Raw genomic sequence first — 20,240 nt, 5'->3', positions numbered from 1 at the left:
TCTCCACCTACCGGCCCTTCAAAGAGACCAGTTATTCTCTGAGGTCCCCGTGAATGGACAGCCCACCAGAACCCACGCGAGATGAAAATCAGACCTAAATGGATCCTCTTCTGCTCAAACACACAAAAAGGAGAAAAACCCATCTGACTCGAGTTGCTGGAGGAAAATGAGCCAACCTCGAGTGAGAGGGCCCTTGGCAAAGCGGGAGAGACACACACCCCCAACCCCCAAAATGAAGCCAGGTCGCTGTCTGCAAGCAGACTGGTCATGCAAACAGCCTAGGATCTGAGTTCCATGGGAATCCAGAAATTTCTCCATCACCAGCCTCTGCAGAAAACCCTCAGTTGGTGGGTTGTCTCCCAGGTCGTGGGGGTGGGCCATGGAGCTGCCTCTGTGAGGAGTTACACCCACATGCTGTGAGGACAGGGTGCCAGTGGACCCCGGGCAAAGCAAGCTAGAGGTCCACTTTCAAGGGCACCTTGGTCCTGTACCAGTGAGATGCCAAATCCCACAGGCCTGTATCTAACTTTATGTGTCAGATATGGACTGCGCCTCCAATGTGCACCTCAAGACTTTAAGGAGACAGAGTCTTCAGAGAGGATTTCTGCTTCCACCCTAGAAAATACACATAAACGTAAAATACTGACAAAAGTGGAATTTTCATGCATATTAAAGTAATTACATTTAGGAAATTCCCTGGAAGTCCAGTGGTTAAGACTCTGAGCTTCCAATGCAGGGGATACAGATCTGATCCCTGGATGAGGAACTAAGATCCCACCTGCCACATGATGAGGCTAGAAAAAATATTAAAATTTAAAAGTCATCTTTAAAAAATGAAATATTACATTTATGGGTTTATTTTTCATAGTTGATATGACAAAGAATTGTTGGAGCAGAAAGTAAGTGTACTTATTTTAAATGTTTCAATTCAGTTACCTTTTTCATTACATTTTAAAAAAATTAAGTATTTAAATAGGAAAAAACCTTTGTCTTTAAAAACAAGGCACTTGGGAAAGAATCAAAGAGATTATTTTTCCTTAAAAGATCATTTTAAAATAGTCATCATTTGGAGAGGAAGACTAAACAAAAGGAATTTAAAATAAGTTTGGAAAATAAGAGGTGAAGGAGAAGGGGATTGAAGGATGTTTTCCATCTGACCTCTCCAAAGGCTGAGACTCCCCACAAAGGCAAGGAACCTTCTAGAAAAGAGCTTGGACCCCAGCAGAGGGCAGGAGCTGGTGATACTTAGGAAAACCACCAGCTGGGTGAACATTCCTGCCCTCCCTAGCCTGGGCAAGCACTGCCTCTCTGCCCGGAGCAGCCCCAAACATGCCTCGTGGGCTGGTGTGATGCCCACACCAGCCAGAAGTCGCCATGTGGAGCAGTTCTGCCAGGCTCCAGGACACAGTTCCCAGCTCAGGAGTCACACCCAATTCCAGGCTCCTGCACCTTCACCTGGTGGACATCTGGGGGCGTCTTGGGCCCTGGAGACTCATGATCAAGCTCTGGGTGCTCAGAGCTGGCTAGGAAGATTTCAGAGCAAACCCTTCTCTGCCCACAGCTGTGCAGAAGCCAGAGATCCAGGAAGCCAAGATGCAGAGGAGACCACCAACCCCTCTCTTCCCCAGACACAGAGCCCCCAGCAGCTTCCACTCTGGGGTAGGAAGGAACCGTCTCTGCACACACGCAGGGCCTTGTCTTAAGAGAGCTCCAGTCCAATCGGGAAACCGGCGGGGTGGGGTGGGGGGGTGGGGGAGGGTAGGGTGTCCTGACTCAGGACAGCAGCCGGGTGAGCTGCTTCACTTTAATTAAGCAGAGCAGCGTGTTCCCTTTTTCCATGGGTTTTATTCAGGTCCTGACGACGTCAATAGAAACAGATCTGCCAGAATAAGTCATACGCAGCTCACTCAAGTGAAGAGAGAAATGTGCCCTCCCATCCTTGCCTCTCTCCAAAGAGAAAAACACAATAGCGGAATCCACAAGAAAGATTCCGATTAGAATGTTCCGAGGCTCTTAAACACCCCCGTTTAAATTCTGGGTAATCGGCGGCATTGTGCTGCCCCTGAAGAGGCTGCAGGGTTGGTGGGTGCCGTTCAGAACCATTTGTGTCCTATGAATGCTGGTGATTAGATTTTTAATAAACCGTTTCAATTCTATTTCCTGGGCTTGAATAGATGTTTGCACTTGGCTGGTGTGGACTTGAAAGGGGTCCAGGTAATATCATTGTGGGGGACATACTCTTAATTCCTTTAATATATTTTGTCAAAGGTGACTGGCTGTAGAAACCGGCTGGAACACAGGGAGAGGGGGAGAGCGATTGAATTTAATTGGCTCCATTTGTCATTCAAGACTGACTTCGCTGCACCTCTGTTTATGAATCATTTCCAAATTTGCTGGTCTGACCCAGTGTGCCCACAGCTTGGGAAGGAAGCCGGCTTTGGGTTCCCAGGGTAACATCTCGGGCTGGGCTCACATCCGAGGGCAGGGCTCGCGTGAGGCTCAAGGTTCATCAGGAGCATCTCCCCCCGCCTCTCGTTGGGATGACGGTGCATGAGAACTGGGGGGCGGTGGGGGGCAGGCCACTGAGTCACAATATAACCTGGTTCAATGCATCCCAGCTGCTGTCAAACCTTCCACAGAAGGAGACCACAGGATCCAGAAAACTAGCATTGCAGTCTCAGACTCTTAACATTCCACGCCTGATATGCTGGGAGGGTTGGGGGCCAGAGAAAGGAGGAGCCCATCGGGTTACAGTTCCAGTGCCCCAGGACCCCTCTCCACTCAGCCAACTAGATTACAGCTGAATCATAGAAAGTGGAGCCATACAACAAAGTGTTCAGAGGGAAACACGCCTCCTCTCTCTGTAAAGCCAAAACAGAGGCTTGGGGTCAGCCAGCACTCTCACCTGTGATACCTAGCCGCTGGGGAGGAAGCTGGAGCTAGCCTCTAAATGGGCATCCAGACACTTCACCAGGAGCTCTTGCCTGTGACCTTTTTTGTCTGTCAATGAGCAGTGAACAGTGCTTGTGATGGGCTTGGCAAGGTATTTGCTGAGAGCTGGCCAGTTGAATTTCGAGCTATTTGCAGGAGCTGATCTCAGAACATGAGGCCTGATTCAGAGGCAACGAGTCATGGAGCTTCTCTAGATGGTTGAATGCCCTGGAGAAGGAAGAAGGATGGGCCCTGAGAGACTGAGTCAGCAGTGGGGGGCGGGCCACTGAGTCACAGTATAACCTGGTTCCGTGCGTCCCAGCTGCCGTCAAACCCTCCACGTGTGCTTACAGGGTGCCGAGATGGACAGGCCAGCCTAGCCTCTGCCCTGGGAACAGGATATTGCCAAATTGACCTTGGGGGAAATTACACTGTGACACTGTGCACAGCACAGACACACTGTAAAGCTGAATTCCAGGAAAGATTGCAGCTCTGGTTTCCAGAGAGGGAGAGAGACTGAAAGGAGAGTCTGTATGTCCTTTAGCAGAATCCATGGAGGAATGAGAAGGTAAAGGGTCCTGAATGTGACAAGGGGACATGAGGAAAGAAAGACCCTTGGACAAAGGCCTATGGAATATTGGGGGACATTCTCAGTTGTCTTGAGGCACCTACCCATTCTTTGTCACCCAAACATTTATTGAGCACACACGGTCCCTGGCCATGGGAATCAGCCAGATGAAACCTTCAAAGCCCTCATCGTGCAGAGGAGGAGAAAGAAATTGTGTGGGCAGGACAGCCACGGTCTATTATCATCCTTACTATGACGAGGCAGGTGCTGTGAGAGCCCCTCAGAGGGGTCCACCCTGAATGATCAGGGCATTTTTCCTGCAAAAGGTGTCCCTGTGTTGTTCTACCTCTACAGCTCTCAGCAGAGTATTTCCTTCTAGCTCACCTTGGGAGTTGGAGAAAGCCAGAAGTGTCTGAGTAGGCTAGGAGTACTCTGCACCTCATTCATCCATCCAACCATCCATTCATCCATTCACTCACCCACCTGTCCAACCATCTATCCAATTATCCCTTCATCCATCCATCCACTCTTTCATCCAATCATCCACTCAAACATCCATCTATCCAACTATCCGGTCATCCATCTATCCAGCTATCCATCCCTCCATCTATCCATTCACCCAACCATCCATTTGCTAATCCATCCATCCATTTCCATTCATCCAACTACTCCCTCATCCATCCATCCATTCATCCAGCCATCCACTCATCCATCCTTCTATCCAACCATCTGATCATCCATCTGTCCCACCATCTACCCATTCATTCATCCACTCATCCATCCACCATCTATCCTTGCATGGACTTGTTCAGTGAGCCCCGTGTGAACACTGGTCCTTGGTGAGTTGGGAAGCTTCAGTTGCTCTTGGCCACCATCCTCTGGTAGAGCAGAGGTGACAAGGGCAGGACCGGCCAGGATATATGGTTCCCACAGGTCACAAAATGGGCAAGACAGGCAGCCGGTGTGCAGTGTCCAGTTGGTCTGCCCTTTTCCAGCTGTTCAGCATTAGGCTGGTTACTTCACTCCTCTGTGCTCAGCTTTCTCATCTACAAATGTGGCTACAACAGAGGCTCCCCAGCAGAGAGAGGAGCTTCTAGTGACCTGGTAGTGAGACTCAGCAGCGACCAGCGGTGGCGGTGACGTCAGCTGTCTGTAGTCACCCCCTCCTGACCAAGGGTGGGTGGAGGGAGCCCTGGAGCAGACTCTGCACATCACTGACTTCCAGAGATGAGGAGGATGTCTAAGAGGAAGGGGGAGAAGCCTGAGCCTTTCTCAGCCCTGTGTGTCCACTTCTCTGAAAGCTGCTTCTGGACAGCACCCCAGGTGCAGTCCATGTCAGCTGTTGTCCATGATGACGGGGTCATCCGAGAGGGGCTGAGGTTGTGGGCTGGAGGGAGCACAGTGCCATCCAAGGGTCAGAGAGTGCAGTGAGGAGGTCCTGGGCATCCCTGGGGGCTCCTCAGCCTGACACTTGGCTCCCACACTGGGGCTTGTGTCCAGCAAAGAAAAGGTCCAGGCAGCCCCACCCCCACCCCAGGGAGCATGCTTGCTATTTTGGGAGGCCCCCGCCCCTAATGTACAGCGGCTTAGCCACTGTGGGAGTTCCTCCTGCACCTGCTGGGGGAGGCGGGGGAGCCCCGTTCACAAGCTCTGCAGTTCGCCACCGTCAGTGTGGCCAGAGAAAGGTTATGAATGTGACACCTCCCGGGGGCCTCGCGTCGACTCAACGACAGAGAAACCGCTTCCTGTGGGCAGCCCCTGGGCTCCCGCCTTGCCCCTCGCAAGGATGCTGCCGCAAGCCTTTGGTTTGGGGTGTTTGGGCTTTTTTTTTTTTCCAATCTTTTTTATGATCAAGAATCAAACGCAAGGGTGTCACTTCAGAATGTCACAGCTGAGTCTGTGGTCATGTGCAGACTTCAGGCTCGGAGACTTCTGCTCCGAACCCAGCTTCAAGTCAAATCAGGGTTTGAAAAAGTGTTTGGGTTGTTAGCGATTTAACCACGGCAGCCCAGGGAGCCTGCAGCCTGCTGTGGGGCCAGGACAGGGGTGGGCGTGGAACTTACTAGCTGGGGTGGAGTGGTTAACAAGCCAGGCCAGGATTTCGAGGGTCTTCTCTGTGCCTGTAGCCATTACCTGTCCAAACCATCGCAGGTGTTGGCCGCAGGACGGCTGCTCAGGATTCTACCCCCCACTGAGAACCAAACTACCCGCTCAGCCCCCAGGTCCAGCTGCTGTTGGCTGGACCCAAGGTGAACATTTTCACTCCACAAGGAGCAGAGCCCCCAGCCTCGGCCTTGCATGCTGATGTTTGTCGTGAGGGCTTCCCCGGTGGCTCAGATAGTAAATAATCTGCCTGCAATGCCAGAGGCCCAGGTTCGATCCCTGGGTCAGGAAGATCCCCTGGAGAAGGGAAAGACAATCCACTGAAGTATTCTTGCCTGGAGAATCCCATGGACGGGGAGTCTGGCGGGCTGCAGTCTATGCGGTTGCAAAGACTGAGCAACTAACACCTGCAGGATGACCACATGGGGCCCCCACGAGGCATTCCGGGGTCCCCAGCTATGGTGCCAGGGCAGGGGGATGGAGGAGGAAAGGGTCACACCTGGGTTATTAGGGTCGGAAACCTCCGCAGGAGCCCATCTGGAGACAGGGAACCTCCCTCCAGACACCAGCCATCTCCTTGGGATGGAGTTAAAGTGAGGCTGGGAGCCGGTCCGGGCTCTGCAGGTGTTGGCCCCATTCGGGTGGTTCAGGCTCAGCCTGAGGTTCTTGCTTTGACCCTGCTGTCCACACAGCAGCCGAAATGTCATCTCGGTGCTCATAAGAAACGCCCCAGAAAGGGGACTTCCCTGGAAGTCCAGTGCTCGGGACTTCGCCTTCGGGTTCAATCCCTGGTTGGGGAAATAAGATCCCACATGGTGTTGTTGTTTAGTTGCTAAGCCGTGTCCAACTCTGTGCAACAACATGGACTATAGCCCCCCAGGCTCCTCTGTCCATGGGATTTCCCAGGCAGGAATCCTGGATTGGGTTGCCATTGACTTCTTCAAGGTATCATCCCAACCGAGGGATGGAACCCTCATCTTCTGCACTGGAAGATGATTCTTTACCACTGAGCCACGAGGGAAGCAAGATCCCACATTCCTTGTGGACAAAAAAACAAAATGTACAGAAGCACTATTGTAACAAATTCAATAAAGACTTTAAAAATGGTCCGCATCAAAAAAAAAAAAAAAAAAACTTTAAGAAAGAAAGAAGTGCCCCAGAAAGGCCACAGAATTCTTGTGCCACCATCTGCTGCCAGCAGTACACTGAAAATAGAGCCTCTGGGCAAAGGTGCCCTCTCGAGTGACCGCAGCTCCCTGCCACCCCATGAGGGGAGGGGCCCAGAAAGCCTCCCCTACAGCCCCCAGGTGGCCTGGGTCTATGAGGAGGGCCCCCTCCTGCTGGCAGCTGCAGTCAACCTAGGTCTCCCTGCAGTGACCAGGGCTTTCTCTCTGGGGACACCCCAAAACCTCCAGATATTGATGGGAGAGACCCTATACAGGTGGGCAGAGGGACCCTTTTTTAATTAATTTTCATTGGAGTATAGCTGATTGACAGTGTTATGTTAGTTTCTGCAGTACAGCAAGGTGAATCAGTTACGCATATAGATAGATCCACTCTTTCTGGCTTCTTTATTCATACAGGTTATTACAAGATATTGAGTGTATTTCCCTTTGCTATACAATAGGTCCTTATTAGTTATCTATTTTATATATGGCAGTGTGTATTTGTTAATCTCAGACTCCTAATTTATCCCTCCCCTGTCTTCCCCCCGGTAACCATAAGTTTGCTTTGTGGTGACTGTTTCTGTTTTATAAACAGGCTCATTTGCACTGTTTTTTAGATTCCACATATAAGCAATATTATATGAAACTTGTCTTTCTCTGACTTATTTTACTCAGTACGACTCTCTCCAGTCCATCTACGTCACTGCAAATGGCATTATCTCGTCCCGTTTATGACTGGGTGGTATTCCATCGTGTATGTGCACCACATCTTTACCCATTCCTCCTTCAGCAGCTGCTTAGGTTGCTTTCGTGTCCTGGCTGTTGTAAACAGTGCGGCAGTGAACATTGTGGGCAGAGGGATATTTGAAGGGAGACACCCAAGATGGAGCCTGTTTGCTGAGGGCCCCTCTCCTACCCACTACCAGGGCTGGTTTTTCACTCGGGAGCCCCAGGCAGCCCACAGAAGACTCCTGACTGCCCTGGAGTCTGAGCTTCTTACCCACCTGGCAGACCCAGGAAAGGGCCCTGCTTCTGACCAGCACCCTCGTCATACTCAACGTGAGTGCTTGCAAGGAGCCCCAGGTCTCCACAGAAGACAGGAAAGAGGCTATCTAGTTTCAAAGAGGAAACCGAAGCAGGAGCCCAGATAACCCCTGCGTTGTCACATTCAGAGTTTATAATGTCTAGCCTGGAAAGGTAACTATGATCAGAGAGTCTGCCTCCCTCTGGAGCACCCTGGAGGGATGACCACTGAGACCTCCTTGAATCCCCACAGTGACGGGGCACTCTTCCCTTCATGAGGTTCCTTGCCCACCCCACGGCCTGCCTGTAGGGGCATCTCAGCTGCTGGTCTGAGATTTCAGCAGACCCCTCCGGTTGCCAATCACCCTGAGGGGTTTCTGTGTCTGAGTGAGTCTCTCATTCATTGATTTCCCTGCAGACTTAAGGGCACTGGTTTCAATCCTCAACGTGCCTGTTTATTTCTGGTGGGTCAGGACCATGAGCTACGGCCACTGACACAGCCTGCCGTGATGGACGGAACGTGCAAGGAAGAAGCTAAGCCCCCAAACACCCGACTCAGCAGGAGCCCTCTGGGCACACCAAGGGCCAGGGACCCTCAGAACAGCCTGCTCAGCCCTGCCTTCACTGAAGCCCCTCTTCTTGTCCCCTGGGTTCTGTTGGCGAGACCAGGAATGTAAGTCCTGCTCTAGGCCAGGTGATGCTCAGGGTCAGAGTAGAATCTCCGCTTTGCCTCTGTTTTACCCTCCAGTTTTCTGAGATGCACACAGACACTGCTGGGAGAGTTGTACAGGCCCCTGCTGAGGAGGGAAAGAAAAAAAAAGGAGAAATAAACTAAGAATCAGATGGAAGGGAAGGAGGAGAGAAGAGAGCCCAGTGTGGTGAGTTCAGCGTTCTGGGCTCCGGGCTGGGTCCATAGCGCTGTGCACCCCGGGAATGTGGCAGCACAGAGTATTGGGGCATTTTGTGGGAGATGGTCTGTGAACCTGAGGAACCACAGTGGCACCTGGGGGTCAGGATTTTGAGGGGAGAGGCTCTGAAAATCCTGGGGGTATCACCTAGCATTTGGGTATGTCAGTGATTCCTGGTCTGGTCTTTGCAGGCATCTGTGGACCCTGAATACAGACAGTGTGGTTTCTGGGGTCTGGCTCTCAGCGGAGAGGCTCTGCCCACCACTAACAGGAGGAGCTCCCTAGGCAGGGGCCTAGGGCAGCTTCCTAATGGGTTCTGAGCAGCCAGGAAGGAGCAGGCCTGGGAATCTGGCCCCTCAGCCCCTGCGACCTGCTGCTGCACCATCACGGTCCCCCTCCCAGGCACCGGCTTCCTCTGCAGAACCCCCATCTTGGGCTGTGCTGTTGGGACCCTGAGACCAAGACTGTCTGGCCCTTATCCCCTACCACGCATGCCCCACTGCCCCGGAACTGTCCCACGGAGACCACAGTCAGCAGCCGTGCCCTAGGAGCCCCACATGGCTCCTTCCAAGCACAAGCCCGTGGACAATGGCTCTCTCTACCCACCCCCTTCATGGGTTTAGGAGACAGGCTGGTCTCTGTCTTGGAGGAACAGTGTCCATGAGTTACCTGCTCCCCCTGGAAGCACTCCCTCCCTTCCCATTTCCTCCTCCTTCTCCCCCACCCCACCACTACCTTCCTCTCAGCCTGAGCAGGTGGGGCCCAGTGACCCGCCCCCAGGACTCCTGTCTCCTGGGCAGCCGGGTGACCCTGTCCCGCCAGTGCTTGGTCATGTCACCACCGAGCCCGTAATGAGAGTCAGGACGGAGGATTTATGAGCTCATCCAGGCTCCGTGTCCGCATCCGGCAGAGGTGTTTTCAGAAAGCCTTTCCCCCACCTCCTTCCATCAAAAGAATGGACTTTCTGTTCTGGCTACTCGTGGATGCCATAAATCCTGGCATGTGTGTGCATGTGTGTGTGTATGTGCGCGTACGCGTGCACGCATGCACATGCGGGTGCCTGCCGGCAGGACAGCCCACACAGCTTGGTGGCTGGACATGTGGCTCTGAATCAGCTCAAGAAGGTGTCTGGGTGAGAAGGATGAGACCTACGACTGGTCCCAGCACTGGGCTCAGGCCTCTTCTGCGCCGAGTTGCAGTAGCAGGACATGGACCCGAGGGGCCGGACTCCCAGGCCTGCTCCCTCCTGGCTGCTCAGAACCCATTAGACAGCTGACAACAGACATGTCCGCATCCTCGCCGGCATGCACACCCCGGACGGGCCCATTAAACATGAGGGAGCAAGCCCAGCAGCGAGCCCACAGATTCGAAGTGCAGGAAACCTCAAATGATGTGCAAAAAAAATTGTCAAGGTTAAGAATTTTTCCATGCCTTTGCTTCATACTCGGCCTTTCTGGTGGGGGTGATTTATGAGCTGGGGAAGCTGGTAGGGGGATAAGGGGTGGAGAGGCCAGGGGGGAAAGCGGGCAGGAGGGCAGCTTTCTTTGGAGGCCCTGGGGCCCCCAAGGCTCAGCCCCAAGCAGCCCAGAGTCAGGCTTCGAGTGCCATCAGGCAGGGGGCCCAGACACTAGATCTGCAAAGAGACCCCACCTGAGGCCATAGCAGCCTCTAGGCCACTGCCCGCCAATGTCGCCCTGGGAGATTTGGGGGTAGGGGGTGGCTGGGCCCTCCCCAGTTCATGAACCGAGCTTGCAGCCTGGACTGTGGGCTCTAATGTCACCCACTACTCCTCTGTCCACTTCTACCAGTATTGGCCTCCTGAGACAAGGCCCTGACACAGAACAAACCAGGCCTTGGGCCCTGCTGAGCTGGACCTTGACGTGTCCTTATGGGCCCTGGAAGGTCTCCTTCCTAAACAGGCAGGGAGGGGAACTGTGGCCACTCGGGCCTGCTTTCTGGGTCCCAGAGCAGACAGGGAGACCCCCTCTCTGACTCCAGACACCACGCAATGAAGGTGGGGGGCCTGGGCTGGGGGCTGCCCTGCTCCAGGGGGCCTCCAGCAGCCTCCACCCAGGAGGTGCGCAGTGGTGAGCAGGGGGCAGTGCTGGCTGAGAGAGAGACCTCAGCCCGCTCAGGTGGTAATATGAGCGTCCCAGAGGCCGCATCCATGGCTGTGAGGAGAGAAGAGCAGAGACAGAAGGAAAGGAGGCCAAGGGGAGACGGACATCACCACCCATTCTCCCCATCTGGAGTCAGGAACGGCACAGCCCACCAGGCACAGCCCCAAACAAGAAGCCAGGTCTACAGCCTCCTGCTCACCTGGCCTGAGGCCTGAGCTGGGGCCACTCCTAGGAACATCTCTCTGGTCTGAAACAGAAAAGCAGCAGCTTCCAGATCAGGCTTCTGTCCTCCTGGTCCATCATCCAGGTGTCCCCAGGTGTGCCCTGGTGTGCCCCACAGAGATGAGACTGAGACATGGTCCTGGCAACAGGGGTAGTAAGGCCCACACCACCCAACCTGGTCCTGCATTGGCGCTTTGGGGACCCAAGACCAGGGTTTCTTGTGCCTCCGTGGAGGAAAGGTCAGCCTCCCCTGCTATCTCTCAGGGAGGAAGGGTTTATTCTCTTTCAGAGGAAGGAGTTAACCAAGACCTCCTCTGTCACCCCAGAAAACCACCTGGGGTGCTCACGAGGGAGAAGGGATCCCTGGACCTTGAGAGGTCTTTAGGAAGTGATAGCCATCCTGTGGTCGTCCAAGTGGTTGAGCTTGGGAACCAGGGAAGTTTCCCAAGAGGGGCTGCTGAGCACTCAGGGAAGACACACCAGGAGCTGGGCAGGGGACCTGGAGTACTTGTTGCCTCTGAGCTCTGGGCCCTGCACCCAAGAAGGATGGAGACAGGCTTGAGGCCCTGGAACAGTGTCCACGCAGGTGAGCCACTGGCCGTGTCCACATTCAGACACACTTGAGAGGCCTGTGGATGTTTGGTGAATGTGGGCCATCACGTGGAGGAGAGATGCCTGCTCCACGAGGACTGAGAGGGGCTGAGTAGGAGGGAGGGTCCTGCCATGCCCTCCTAGGGAGGCAGTGGATTGTCTGGGCGGCCGCAGGGCTGTGCGCATGCCCACAGGTGTGCAGGCAGAGGTGTGGACTTGCTCCCACGCTCAGGCAGGGCACGGGTATGGGACTGGAGGATGAACCTGGGATCATCCAGCCGTCCTACAGTGGTGCAGAATCTGCTAGAACCAAGAGTCAATGGGTTATCCTTGATCCGGCCTTCTGGGCTTCTCTGTCCCACCCCCCGTAAGTCCTTTGAGAAATGAAGGGTCAAGCACCATCTTGGGGGTGACGGGAGACATAGGGGTGCGCACGCAATGGTTGCAATAGCTCACAGTGTCATTTACCATCTCTGCATATCCCAGACTGGACCGTGGGTGGGGTGCTGAGGGAGACTGAGAGAAACAGACAGAGACAGAGAGAGTTGGCCAGCCCCCACCCGGCCACACCCACCTGTGAAGATGCTGGATGAGGGGCACAGGGATGGAGTGGGGAGGAGTGCGGTGGGGGTCCTGGGCCTTGGCCTGCCGGCCCCTCTTCCTCCCTGTGATGCAGGGAGGTGGCGGGCGCCTCGCCGAGCGGAGGTGCCACTAACCACAGCTTTGCTTGGTGGGTCTCTTGTGGGTTTCCTGCAGTTGGGGTGGGAGGTAAGAGGAGGGGCCGGCGAGAGGCGTTAGTGCTGGGGGCGGGGTCTCTCCCTGTGGCCTGGGCTCCCTCCCCGAGCCCACAGTGGCCTCCTGGTGCGGCCAAGAGCAGGTCGTGGCCCTTCACCCCTGCAGCCACACTGTCCCAGGCTCTCTGGGCTCTTGCCTTTCTTTCAGAATGAGGCCCATTCGCTTAAAGTCTCCAAAATGGAGAATCATCAGAGTGGAGGCCTCTGGGCTCACAGCTCCGTCCAGGTCCGCTCAGCAGCTGCTCGGAGACTCGTCGTGACTGGGCGGCTGCCATGGGCTCCAAGGGGTGGGGTGTGGTCACACAGAAGGCCTGCAGGTGGGTTCTGGGCCTCCCACAGCAAAGCAGCCGCCTCCCAAAACCTTGCTGACTCACCGGCTGTGCAGGACCCTTGGTCCTTTAGAAAGTGTCCATGGACGTTTGGGAGGCATCTGAGCTGTTTATAAAGAGTCCTGATTCTCTGGCCAGAAGCGGGCTTCTCAGGCCTCAGGGGCAGCCTCCCTTCTCGGGTCCTCACCTATTCAGCAGATGGCACTGGGGAGACCCCAGGGAATAGAGGCTGTGACACCTGTATTCAGCCTCCTCAGTTTGTCCCCTGCCCTGACCTCACTGGGTCCTCTGACACCTGCTCCTATCACACCTGCCCACCTGAACACACCTGCCCACCCACCTGAATGCACCTGCCTACCTGGACACACTGACCACCTGGATACCCTTGCCTACCTGGACACCTCTACCCACCTAGACATCCCTGCCTACCTGGACTCACTTGCCCACCTGAATAATCCTGCCCACCTGGACACTCCTGCCTACCTGGACACACCTGTCCATCTAGACAATCCTGGACACCCCTGCCCACCTGAACAATCCTGCCCACCTAGACAATCCTGCCCAAATAAATTATTCTGCCCACCTGGACACCTCGCCAACCTGGACAATCCTACCCACCTGAATTATCCTGCTCACCTGGATACCCCTCGCCCAGCTAGACATCCCTGCCCGTCAGAACACCTACTTCCGGTCCTCAGTGTAGTGGTGTCCTCAGCCCCACCCCCTCTCCTCCTAGCCTCCCAGCCCAGCTGCCCAGGAAGCTCGCCCACAGTGCCACTGGGCTCCACGGCTCTGGATCTCTGAGCAGGCACTGATAGAGCAGGTGGGAGGGACTCTGTCTACAGTTCACACCTCAGGGCCCGGTAGCTTCAGGGAGACCCCCCTCAGCAGGGCCAGCAGTCAGGTCTTCTGGGTGATGGCCTGCTCGGAGCTGCACGTGCCAGAGAAGCACCCTGCCTCTGCCTGTCAGAAGCATGTTCAGAGAACACAGCAACAACAAAGCACCTAACGCGGGTCGAACTCGCGGGGCCCCTGCAGGCAGGGCGTCTGCAAGCCCCCGGTGTCAGGTGGAAACTTCCACTTTTAAGAACACCCAACGGTTCTCCTTCTTGCAGGCTGCTGTGAACACGCACGCTTGCACACATGCGCACACAGGCACACACGCGTGCGCACAGCACGTGCACAGAGATGCGCCTGCAGCCACACCCCAACCACACCTTCACCTTCGAGATCGCTCATCTCCAGCCCACACCCCGTGCTCTCAGCAGAGGGCTCTGTTCTCGGACACAGCGGCCTCTGCTTTTTCACATGTGGGGCGGCTTGCTGGGGAGTTTTTGCAGCCCCGGTGGCACTTTTATGGCTCTGCCAGGGCAGTGATCTACTCGGTGAGAAAGACAGGGCCATCCTCCTACCTCTGCACTGGGCTCCCTCCCGGAGGGATGGCGGGCTGGGTGGGCCGAGTGCCTCGCCGATGCCCGGAGGGTCGGCTGACGTCCAGTGGTTGAAAAGCCTTCCTCCTCTGAGCCCCAGCGGTGACTTCTCTCTCTGGGCAAACACAGAGTGCATCGGCCCTAGCACACAGGATGCCTCTGAGCCTTCTTGGTTCTCTCTCTTGCCCGGCAGATCTCCGAGGACCTGGACAGTGGGAAGCTCTGCGTGGATGCTCAGCACGCCGGGGCTGGCAGCTGGCTCAAGTACATCCGCGTGGCATGCTCCTGTGACGACCAGAACCTCACCATGTGTCAGATCAACGAGCAGGTAGGTCCAGGCTCGCACGGAGCCTTGTCCTTGGGGCCTTTGTACCGAGGTGGACGGGAATGCGGGCGCCGAGGTGAAGGGTTAACTGCGCCTCTGCCAAGCCCATCCTGCAGCGGGGGCGGGGAGGGCTACTTGACACTTGGCCAGTGCCGAGTTTCCGGGAACTTGGTGACACCCCACGAATGTCTTTGCCCCATGGCCTCGCCTGGGGCTGATGGGGCCTGAGAGCCGAAGATGACGGTTTATGGGAAGAAACGTGGCCAGGAGCAGGCAGGGACCGAAACCACAGGGTCCACATTCTGACAAATGTCACCCCTGTGAGAGAAGTGGAGAACCGGACCCCTCTGCTTGAGAGTCGTGTCTGAATGGCTGTTCATCCCAGCTGCCTGGAAGGGTTCCACACTTGCCGTCTGGAAGGCTGAGGAGAGACCCCAGCTGCCCAGAGGTCCCCGGAATTGCTGCGACAGCATAGCCAGCCTGCAGAAGTGACCGGCCACATTTTGCACAAATCCTGGCCCTGCTGGAAGCCAATTGATGTTTTTCCTGAGCTGCATGGTCTGGGCTTCTGTGCCTGTCCCATCAGAGCTAAGGAACTCTTCAGCTTCTGCTGCCGCCCCCAGGAGGTAGAAGACCCTCTTGGCATGCTGGATCCTTACCGCTTCGTGTCCATGCTGGTCCTGGGCTGCAGGCATCCAGTCTCGGGAACCAATCAAGACAGAAGATGCCACGTGGAGTTTCTACTGTGAAGACAATGTGTCCCCGGGTCTGGAAGCACTTAGTCCATGTTTTCATCACAAGTTTGCAAGCGGCCCCCAGAGACCCTGCTCGGAGCCAGGCCCTTCGGACCACGTTTTCACCAAGTCCCCAGAGTAAGTCTTCCTCAAGATGCCTGGGGGCCCATCCCCATCCATCACAGGAGTTTGCTTTTGCCTCTGTTTTGGGGTTACCCATGAGATTTCATTTGCAAAAAAAGGGTTCCATTGTTTTAAAAAATGTCTGTGGAGACCACATAACAGAGGATGCAGCTTCAAGTCATCTGTGCAAACTCTTAAAAGCCATTTGAGGCTCCTGACTCTAGAGGAAAAAAAATTTGCACCAAGAAATGCCGAGACCTCACGCCCAGGAGGCCCCAGGACCTACATGGATAGCTAGGCAACTCGCCCTCATCTCCTCAGCCCGTTTCCCGGCCATGCGGGCTCAGCCTGGACTGAGCAGCTCTTCCTCCCTCTGGTAGATACGATCTAGTGAAGCTCAGATCCACCTCTACCATTGAGATGTCTACAGCTTCCGCTGGGAACCCAATGTTCTGAAAATAAGTATTTTTTAAATTACAAAACATATTGCTGAAAGAAAACAAAAGAACCATCATAAAAATTAGCACAGTACTTTTAAAAAAGACACTTTTTCTCCTTCTAGATGAGCATAAAATGTAAGCGAAGGAGAATTAGGTTTAAGGTGCATGGAAAGATGGTCCTTCCTTTGGCCTTTCCTTGCATAGAGCATGGTTCCTTGGTCATGTGTCTGGGAGCCAAGGGGCAGTGAGAAAAAAAAAACAAAAAACACCAGGAGGCCAGGTCCAGCCAGGACTGCACTTCTGTGAGATACAGAATAAAATAGTGAAGGATCCAGATTTTTTATTTAAAAAAAAATAAATGTTTGTTAGAGTGTCTGAACCAAATTTAAGCCGTGAAGTAAATATCTTTATGCGGCAAGCTTCTGAAAAAGCAAGCAGACGTATTGTCTGTTCTCAAAGAGAAGTCTGTCTTCCGACATTTTTATTATTAATATTTTAGGTTAGCTTTTATTTCAGCTCCATGTAGGGTCCAGATGGAATTCACTGCCTTAAAGCAAACTTTTTCCCTTCTCAGGACCAGCAGACAGGAATACCCTTAACTCAGGGATTCCCTTTCACTCCATCCCACTTTTGTCCCTCAATGCTTCCCATTCCAAAGCTCCATCCCACAGTCAGAAACACACCTGATTCTAATACTTCAACCCAATGTGACATCAAAATTTCATCCTCGCCCGCTGGATGTTTTGAACAGCCTAAAAGTGGGAGATTCATTATCTCCACTTCAGCTCACGGACTCAGAGAGGACATGGGTGCACATTTAAGCAGACACAACAGTGAAATGGCCTGAAGCAGCAAAAATTTCCCTGCCTGGGGCCTTTCAAACCCTCCATCCTCTGAGAGAGAGAGAGAGGAGCCCTCCGCCAGGCCTCCACGGCCCATGGTGGGTGGTTCCTGCTATTACTGGGCAACCAATGTCCCCATCTGAAAACCTAACTGCATGGCTGTGGCCTCCAGACACCTAGGAAGGCAGTGGCCAAGAGGCACAGGGAGGCGGCCGCATCTCAGATCTCAAAGGAAAATGGGTAATTTGTGGGACGTAATTTTCCTGAGAAATAATACAAACAATTTTAAATTCTCATAATGATAGGAAAGGGCTTCCCTGATGACTCAGATGGTAAAGAATCTGCCTGCAATGCGGGAGACCCGGGTTCGATCCCTGGTTTGGGAAGATCCCCTGGAGAAGGGAACAGCAACCTACTCCAGGATTCTTGCCTAGAGAATCCCATGCACAGAGGAGCCTGGCGGGCTATAGTCCACAGGGTCACAAAGAGTCGGACACGACTTTGTGACTCATATGCACACACACACACACACACACATACTAGATTTCAAACTGCTTTGTAGTCAGTCTCTTGAAACCTGGCTTTCTCTCCCCTGGGACAGCCACGTAGCCCAGCAGAAGGGCTTCCGTCCCCCAGTCCCAACCAGTGGAAGCTCAGCTCACTGCAAAGGGACAAACGTGACCCTGTGTGGAGCTGGAGTAAAACCGTCCCTGAAATATTAATAATAAAACAAATAATTTTGAAGACAGGCTTCTCTTTGAGAAGGAAACATTACACGGTATTAATGGGGTTTCTCGGATTGCCCTAATCCCAAGAGTTTCCACCAGGATTTCCTGGCACTTAGGAAACCCCATACATATACACACACGCACACACAAACATACACACATGCACACATACACAGAGACACACTGAAGGGAACAAGTTCCCTCTCTCTCCCCCTCACCCCCAACCCACCCTCGCACCTGTACAGGACATCACCTCCCAACACAGCACAGACACGGAAGGGAAGGCACCCAGACTGAAGATCTGAGATCCATGAAAACAGCTTCAGGGTTTCCAGGTGGTATTCGGTAGAGAAATCACTTCAATCAGAAAAGTTCTAACTTGACCCATGACCTGAACCCCAATGTCCAGAGGGCCTCCTGGACGGTCTCCATTCCTCCGGAGACACCCACACAGGGGCAGTGGGCTGAGGTTAGGGGTCTCGACACCCTCAGTCCAGCAAGGTCTCTGCTGGCATCCAGATGGGCTGTGGGGACAGATGCAGCCTGCATGCCCCGTGTGGTTCTGAGAGGGTGGTGGGCCCTCCAGCTGCTTTGAGAGTGCTGAGGGAACCCAGACGCTGGGCAATGCATCCCCCACCGGACAGACCCCTTCTGTCTGGCCAGGCCTCGTTCTTCCCAGACACTCAGGCTCCTGACCATGTGCTCCCCACCCAGCCGTGGAGCTGCAGGGGTAGGGCTCAGAGCCCTTCACCAAGTCCTCTTCTGCACCCCTCTTGGAGCCCTGAGGCTCTCAGTGGTCTCTGCCCCACGGGACCTAGGGAGAGGTGACCAGCCTGTCCCTCCACTCTGTTCCCCGGGCACCACCCTCGGCACCAGCTCCTCCATGGAGCTCTAGATGGGGGCAGCCCTGGGCAGCAAAGGCCACTGCTGCTGCTGCTGCTGCTGCTGCTAAGTCACTTCAGTCGTGTCCGACTCTGTGCGACGCCATAGACGGCAGCCCACCAGGCTCCCCTGTCCCTGGGATTCTCCAGGCAAGAACACTGGAGTGGGTTGCCATTTCTTTCTCCAATGCATGAAAGTGAAAAGTGAAAGTGAAGTCTCTCAGTCGTGTCCGACTCTTAGCGACCCCATGGACTGCAGCCTACCAGGCTCCTCCGTCCATGGGATTTTCCAGGCAAGAGTACTGGAGTGGGGTGCCATTGCCTTCTCCGGCAAAGGCCACAGGGGCTTTGAATTTCTCCCTGCACCCAGCCTATCACCTAAAGGTGACCCACAGGCAGTCCTGAGGCCACACGAGCTTTGGGGTGGCCCGGCTGCCAGGAACAAAACATCCACAGCAGACAGCTGTGGGGGAACAAGTTTCTCTCTGTGATTTTGGGGGGTGGTCAGACCACAGCATAGAACCCGGGTTGCCTGGTTCACCTTCCCAGCTTAGCAGGAGTGGAAGGCAAGGATACCCTGGTGCCTTGATTCACTCTGGGAGGCAAGACCCTCACCCACCCTCCCCAGAGACTTCGCAGCCCTCCCCTGCCCCCAGCATCCTCCAACTCCCACTTTTCTTTTTGGAATCGAGACCCTCAGATCTCCCTTGGGTGGCTCTTTCTCCCACCGTGATAAGCAAACAAGTTGGTTTCAGATGTCTCAGGCGACATGGACAGGAGCTGTTCTTGGATTTGTTTTATGTATTTATTTTATTAATTTATTTATTTTGGCTGTGCTGGGTCTGCGTTGCTGCGCACAGGTTTTCTCTAGTTGCGGCGAGTGGTGGCTTCTCTCTAGTTGTGATGTGCGGGCTTCTCATCGTGGTGGCTTCTCTTGTTGTGGAGCATGGGTTATAGGCACTTGGGCTTTGGTATTTGCAGCACTGGGTTCAATAGTTGCGGCTCCAGAGCATAGGCTCAGTAGTTGTGGTTCATGGGCTTAGTTACTCCTCAGCATGTGCAATCTTCCTGGACCAGGGATCAAACCCGTGTCCCCTGCATTGGCAGATGGATTCCCAACCCCTGGACCACCTGCGAAGTCCTGCATTTGTTTTAGTGATAAGAAAGAAAACAAGCACTTGGAAATAAAGTGCCCTCCAGAGCAAGCAAAGGCCAGAAGAGGCCTGCACACAGCCCAGCTCCTTCTCCTGTTCCCACATCACCTCGACAGAGCAAGGATGTTGGTGGCCGGATGTCAGGTGGCCAATGAGGCTGAAGATGGTGCAACATGATACTGGGGTCACTTGCACACACTGGGGAGCATGACTCAGGGGCTGGACCCCCAGCACACCTCGGAAGGGCTGCGAGGTCCGCACTGCACCCCAACCACCTGGGCTGGCCAGCCAGGCATCAGGAAAAGCCACCACCAGCACATTCCGGGAGAAGCAAGGGTCCGCATCTTCCCAAAGCGAAAGCAGACAAAGGCTAATCTCCTTCACAGAGCATGTTAAAACAATGCCATTTTATTAGCGGATGCCCATCCTTCAGAGCCGGCACTTAGAGGATGAGAACCCAGGGTTTCCGGGCAAAGCTCAGAGCGTGTTCTTTTGCTTTCGTTTCTTCTGCCCCGACTTGGGTAGCCCCCTCTCCACTGCCCACCCCTGTGTCAGGGTTAGCGGTCTGCCAGGGCTGGGACTCTAAACGATGACTGTGCCGTGCCTACTGCCCTGCTCTGCCCTGGTCGTGGAAGGCCCATCCCTCCCTCCACGGCGTTTAAATTAAAAACGATTGGCTGTTTCAATGGTAGCTTCCAAACAATTAGATACAATTTTCCCTTCAAAAATGAGAAAGATGAGGAATTCATTTTAACACTTCTTAAATTTGCAAAAGACTTATTTAAAAAATAGAGCAAATTATTTTGCATCAGAAAACCATTGCATTTT

At 54.2% G+C, this 20,240-nt stretch overlaps 1 protein-coding gene across 1 annotated transcript in view; it reads left to right on the top strand.

Annotated features, from left to right (window-relative positions):
* The window catches only part of PRDM16 (PR/SET domain 16), a 337,762-nt gene that overhangs the window by 269,701 nt on the left and 47,821 nt on the right, over nucleotides 1-20,240 (top strand). Inside the window, exon 4 of the mRNA XM_055582479.1 lies at nucleotides 14,379-14,513. Coding sequence (XP_055438454.1) covers nucleotides 14,379-14,513 — 135 coding nt within the window. The remainder of the gene's footprint in view (nucleotides 1-14,378; nucleotides 14,514-20,240) is intronic.

This window comes from Bubalus kerabau, chromosome 5 (genome assembly GCF_029407905.1).
Source record: "Bubalus kerabau isolate K-KA32 ecotype Philippines breed swamp buffalo chromosome 5, PCC_UOA_SB_1v2, whole genome shotgun sequence".
Classification (NCBI taxonomy): Eukaryota; Metazoa; Chordata; class Mammalia; order Artiodactyla; family Bovidae; genus Bubalus; species Bubalus kerabau.
Note: the sequence above shows the minus strand (reverse complement) of the source record. Positions and strands in the feature narration are given on the sequence as shown.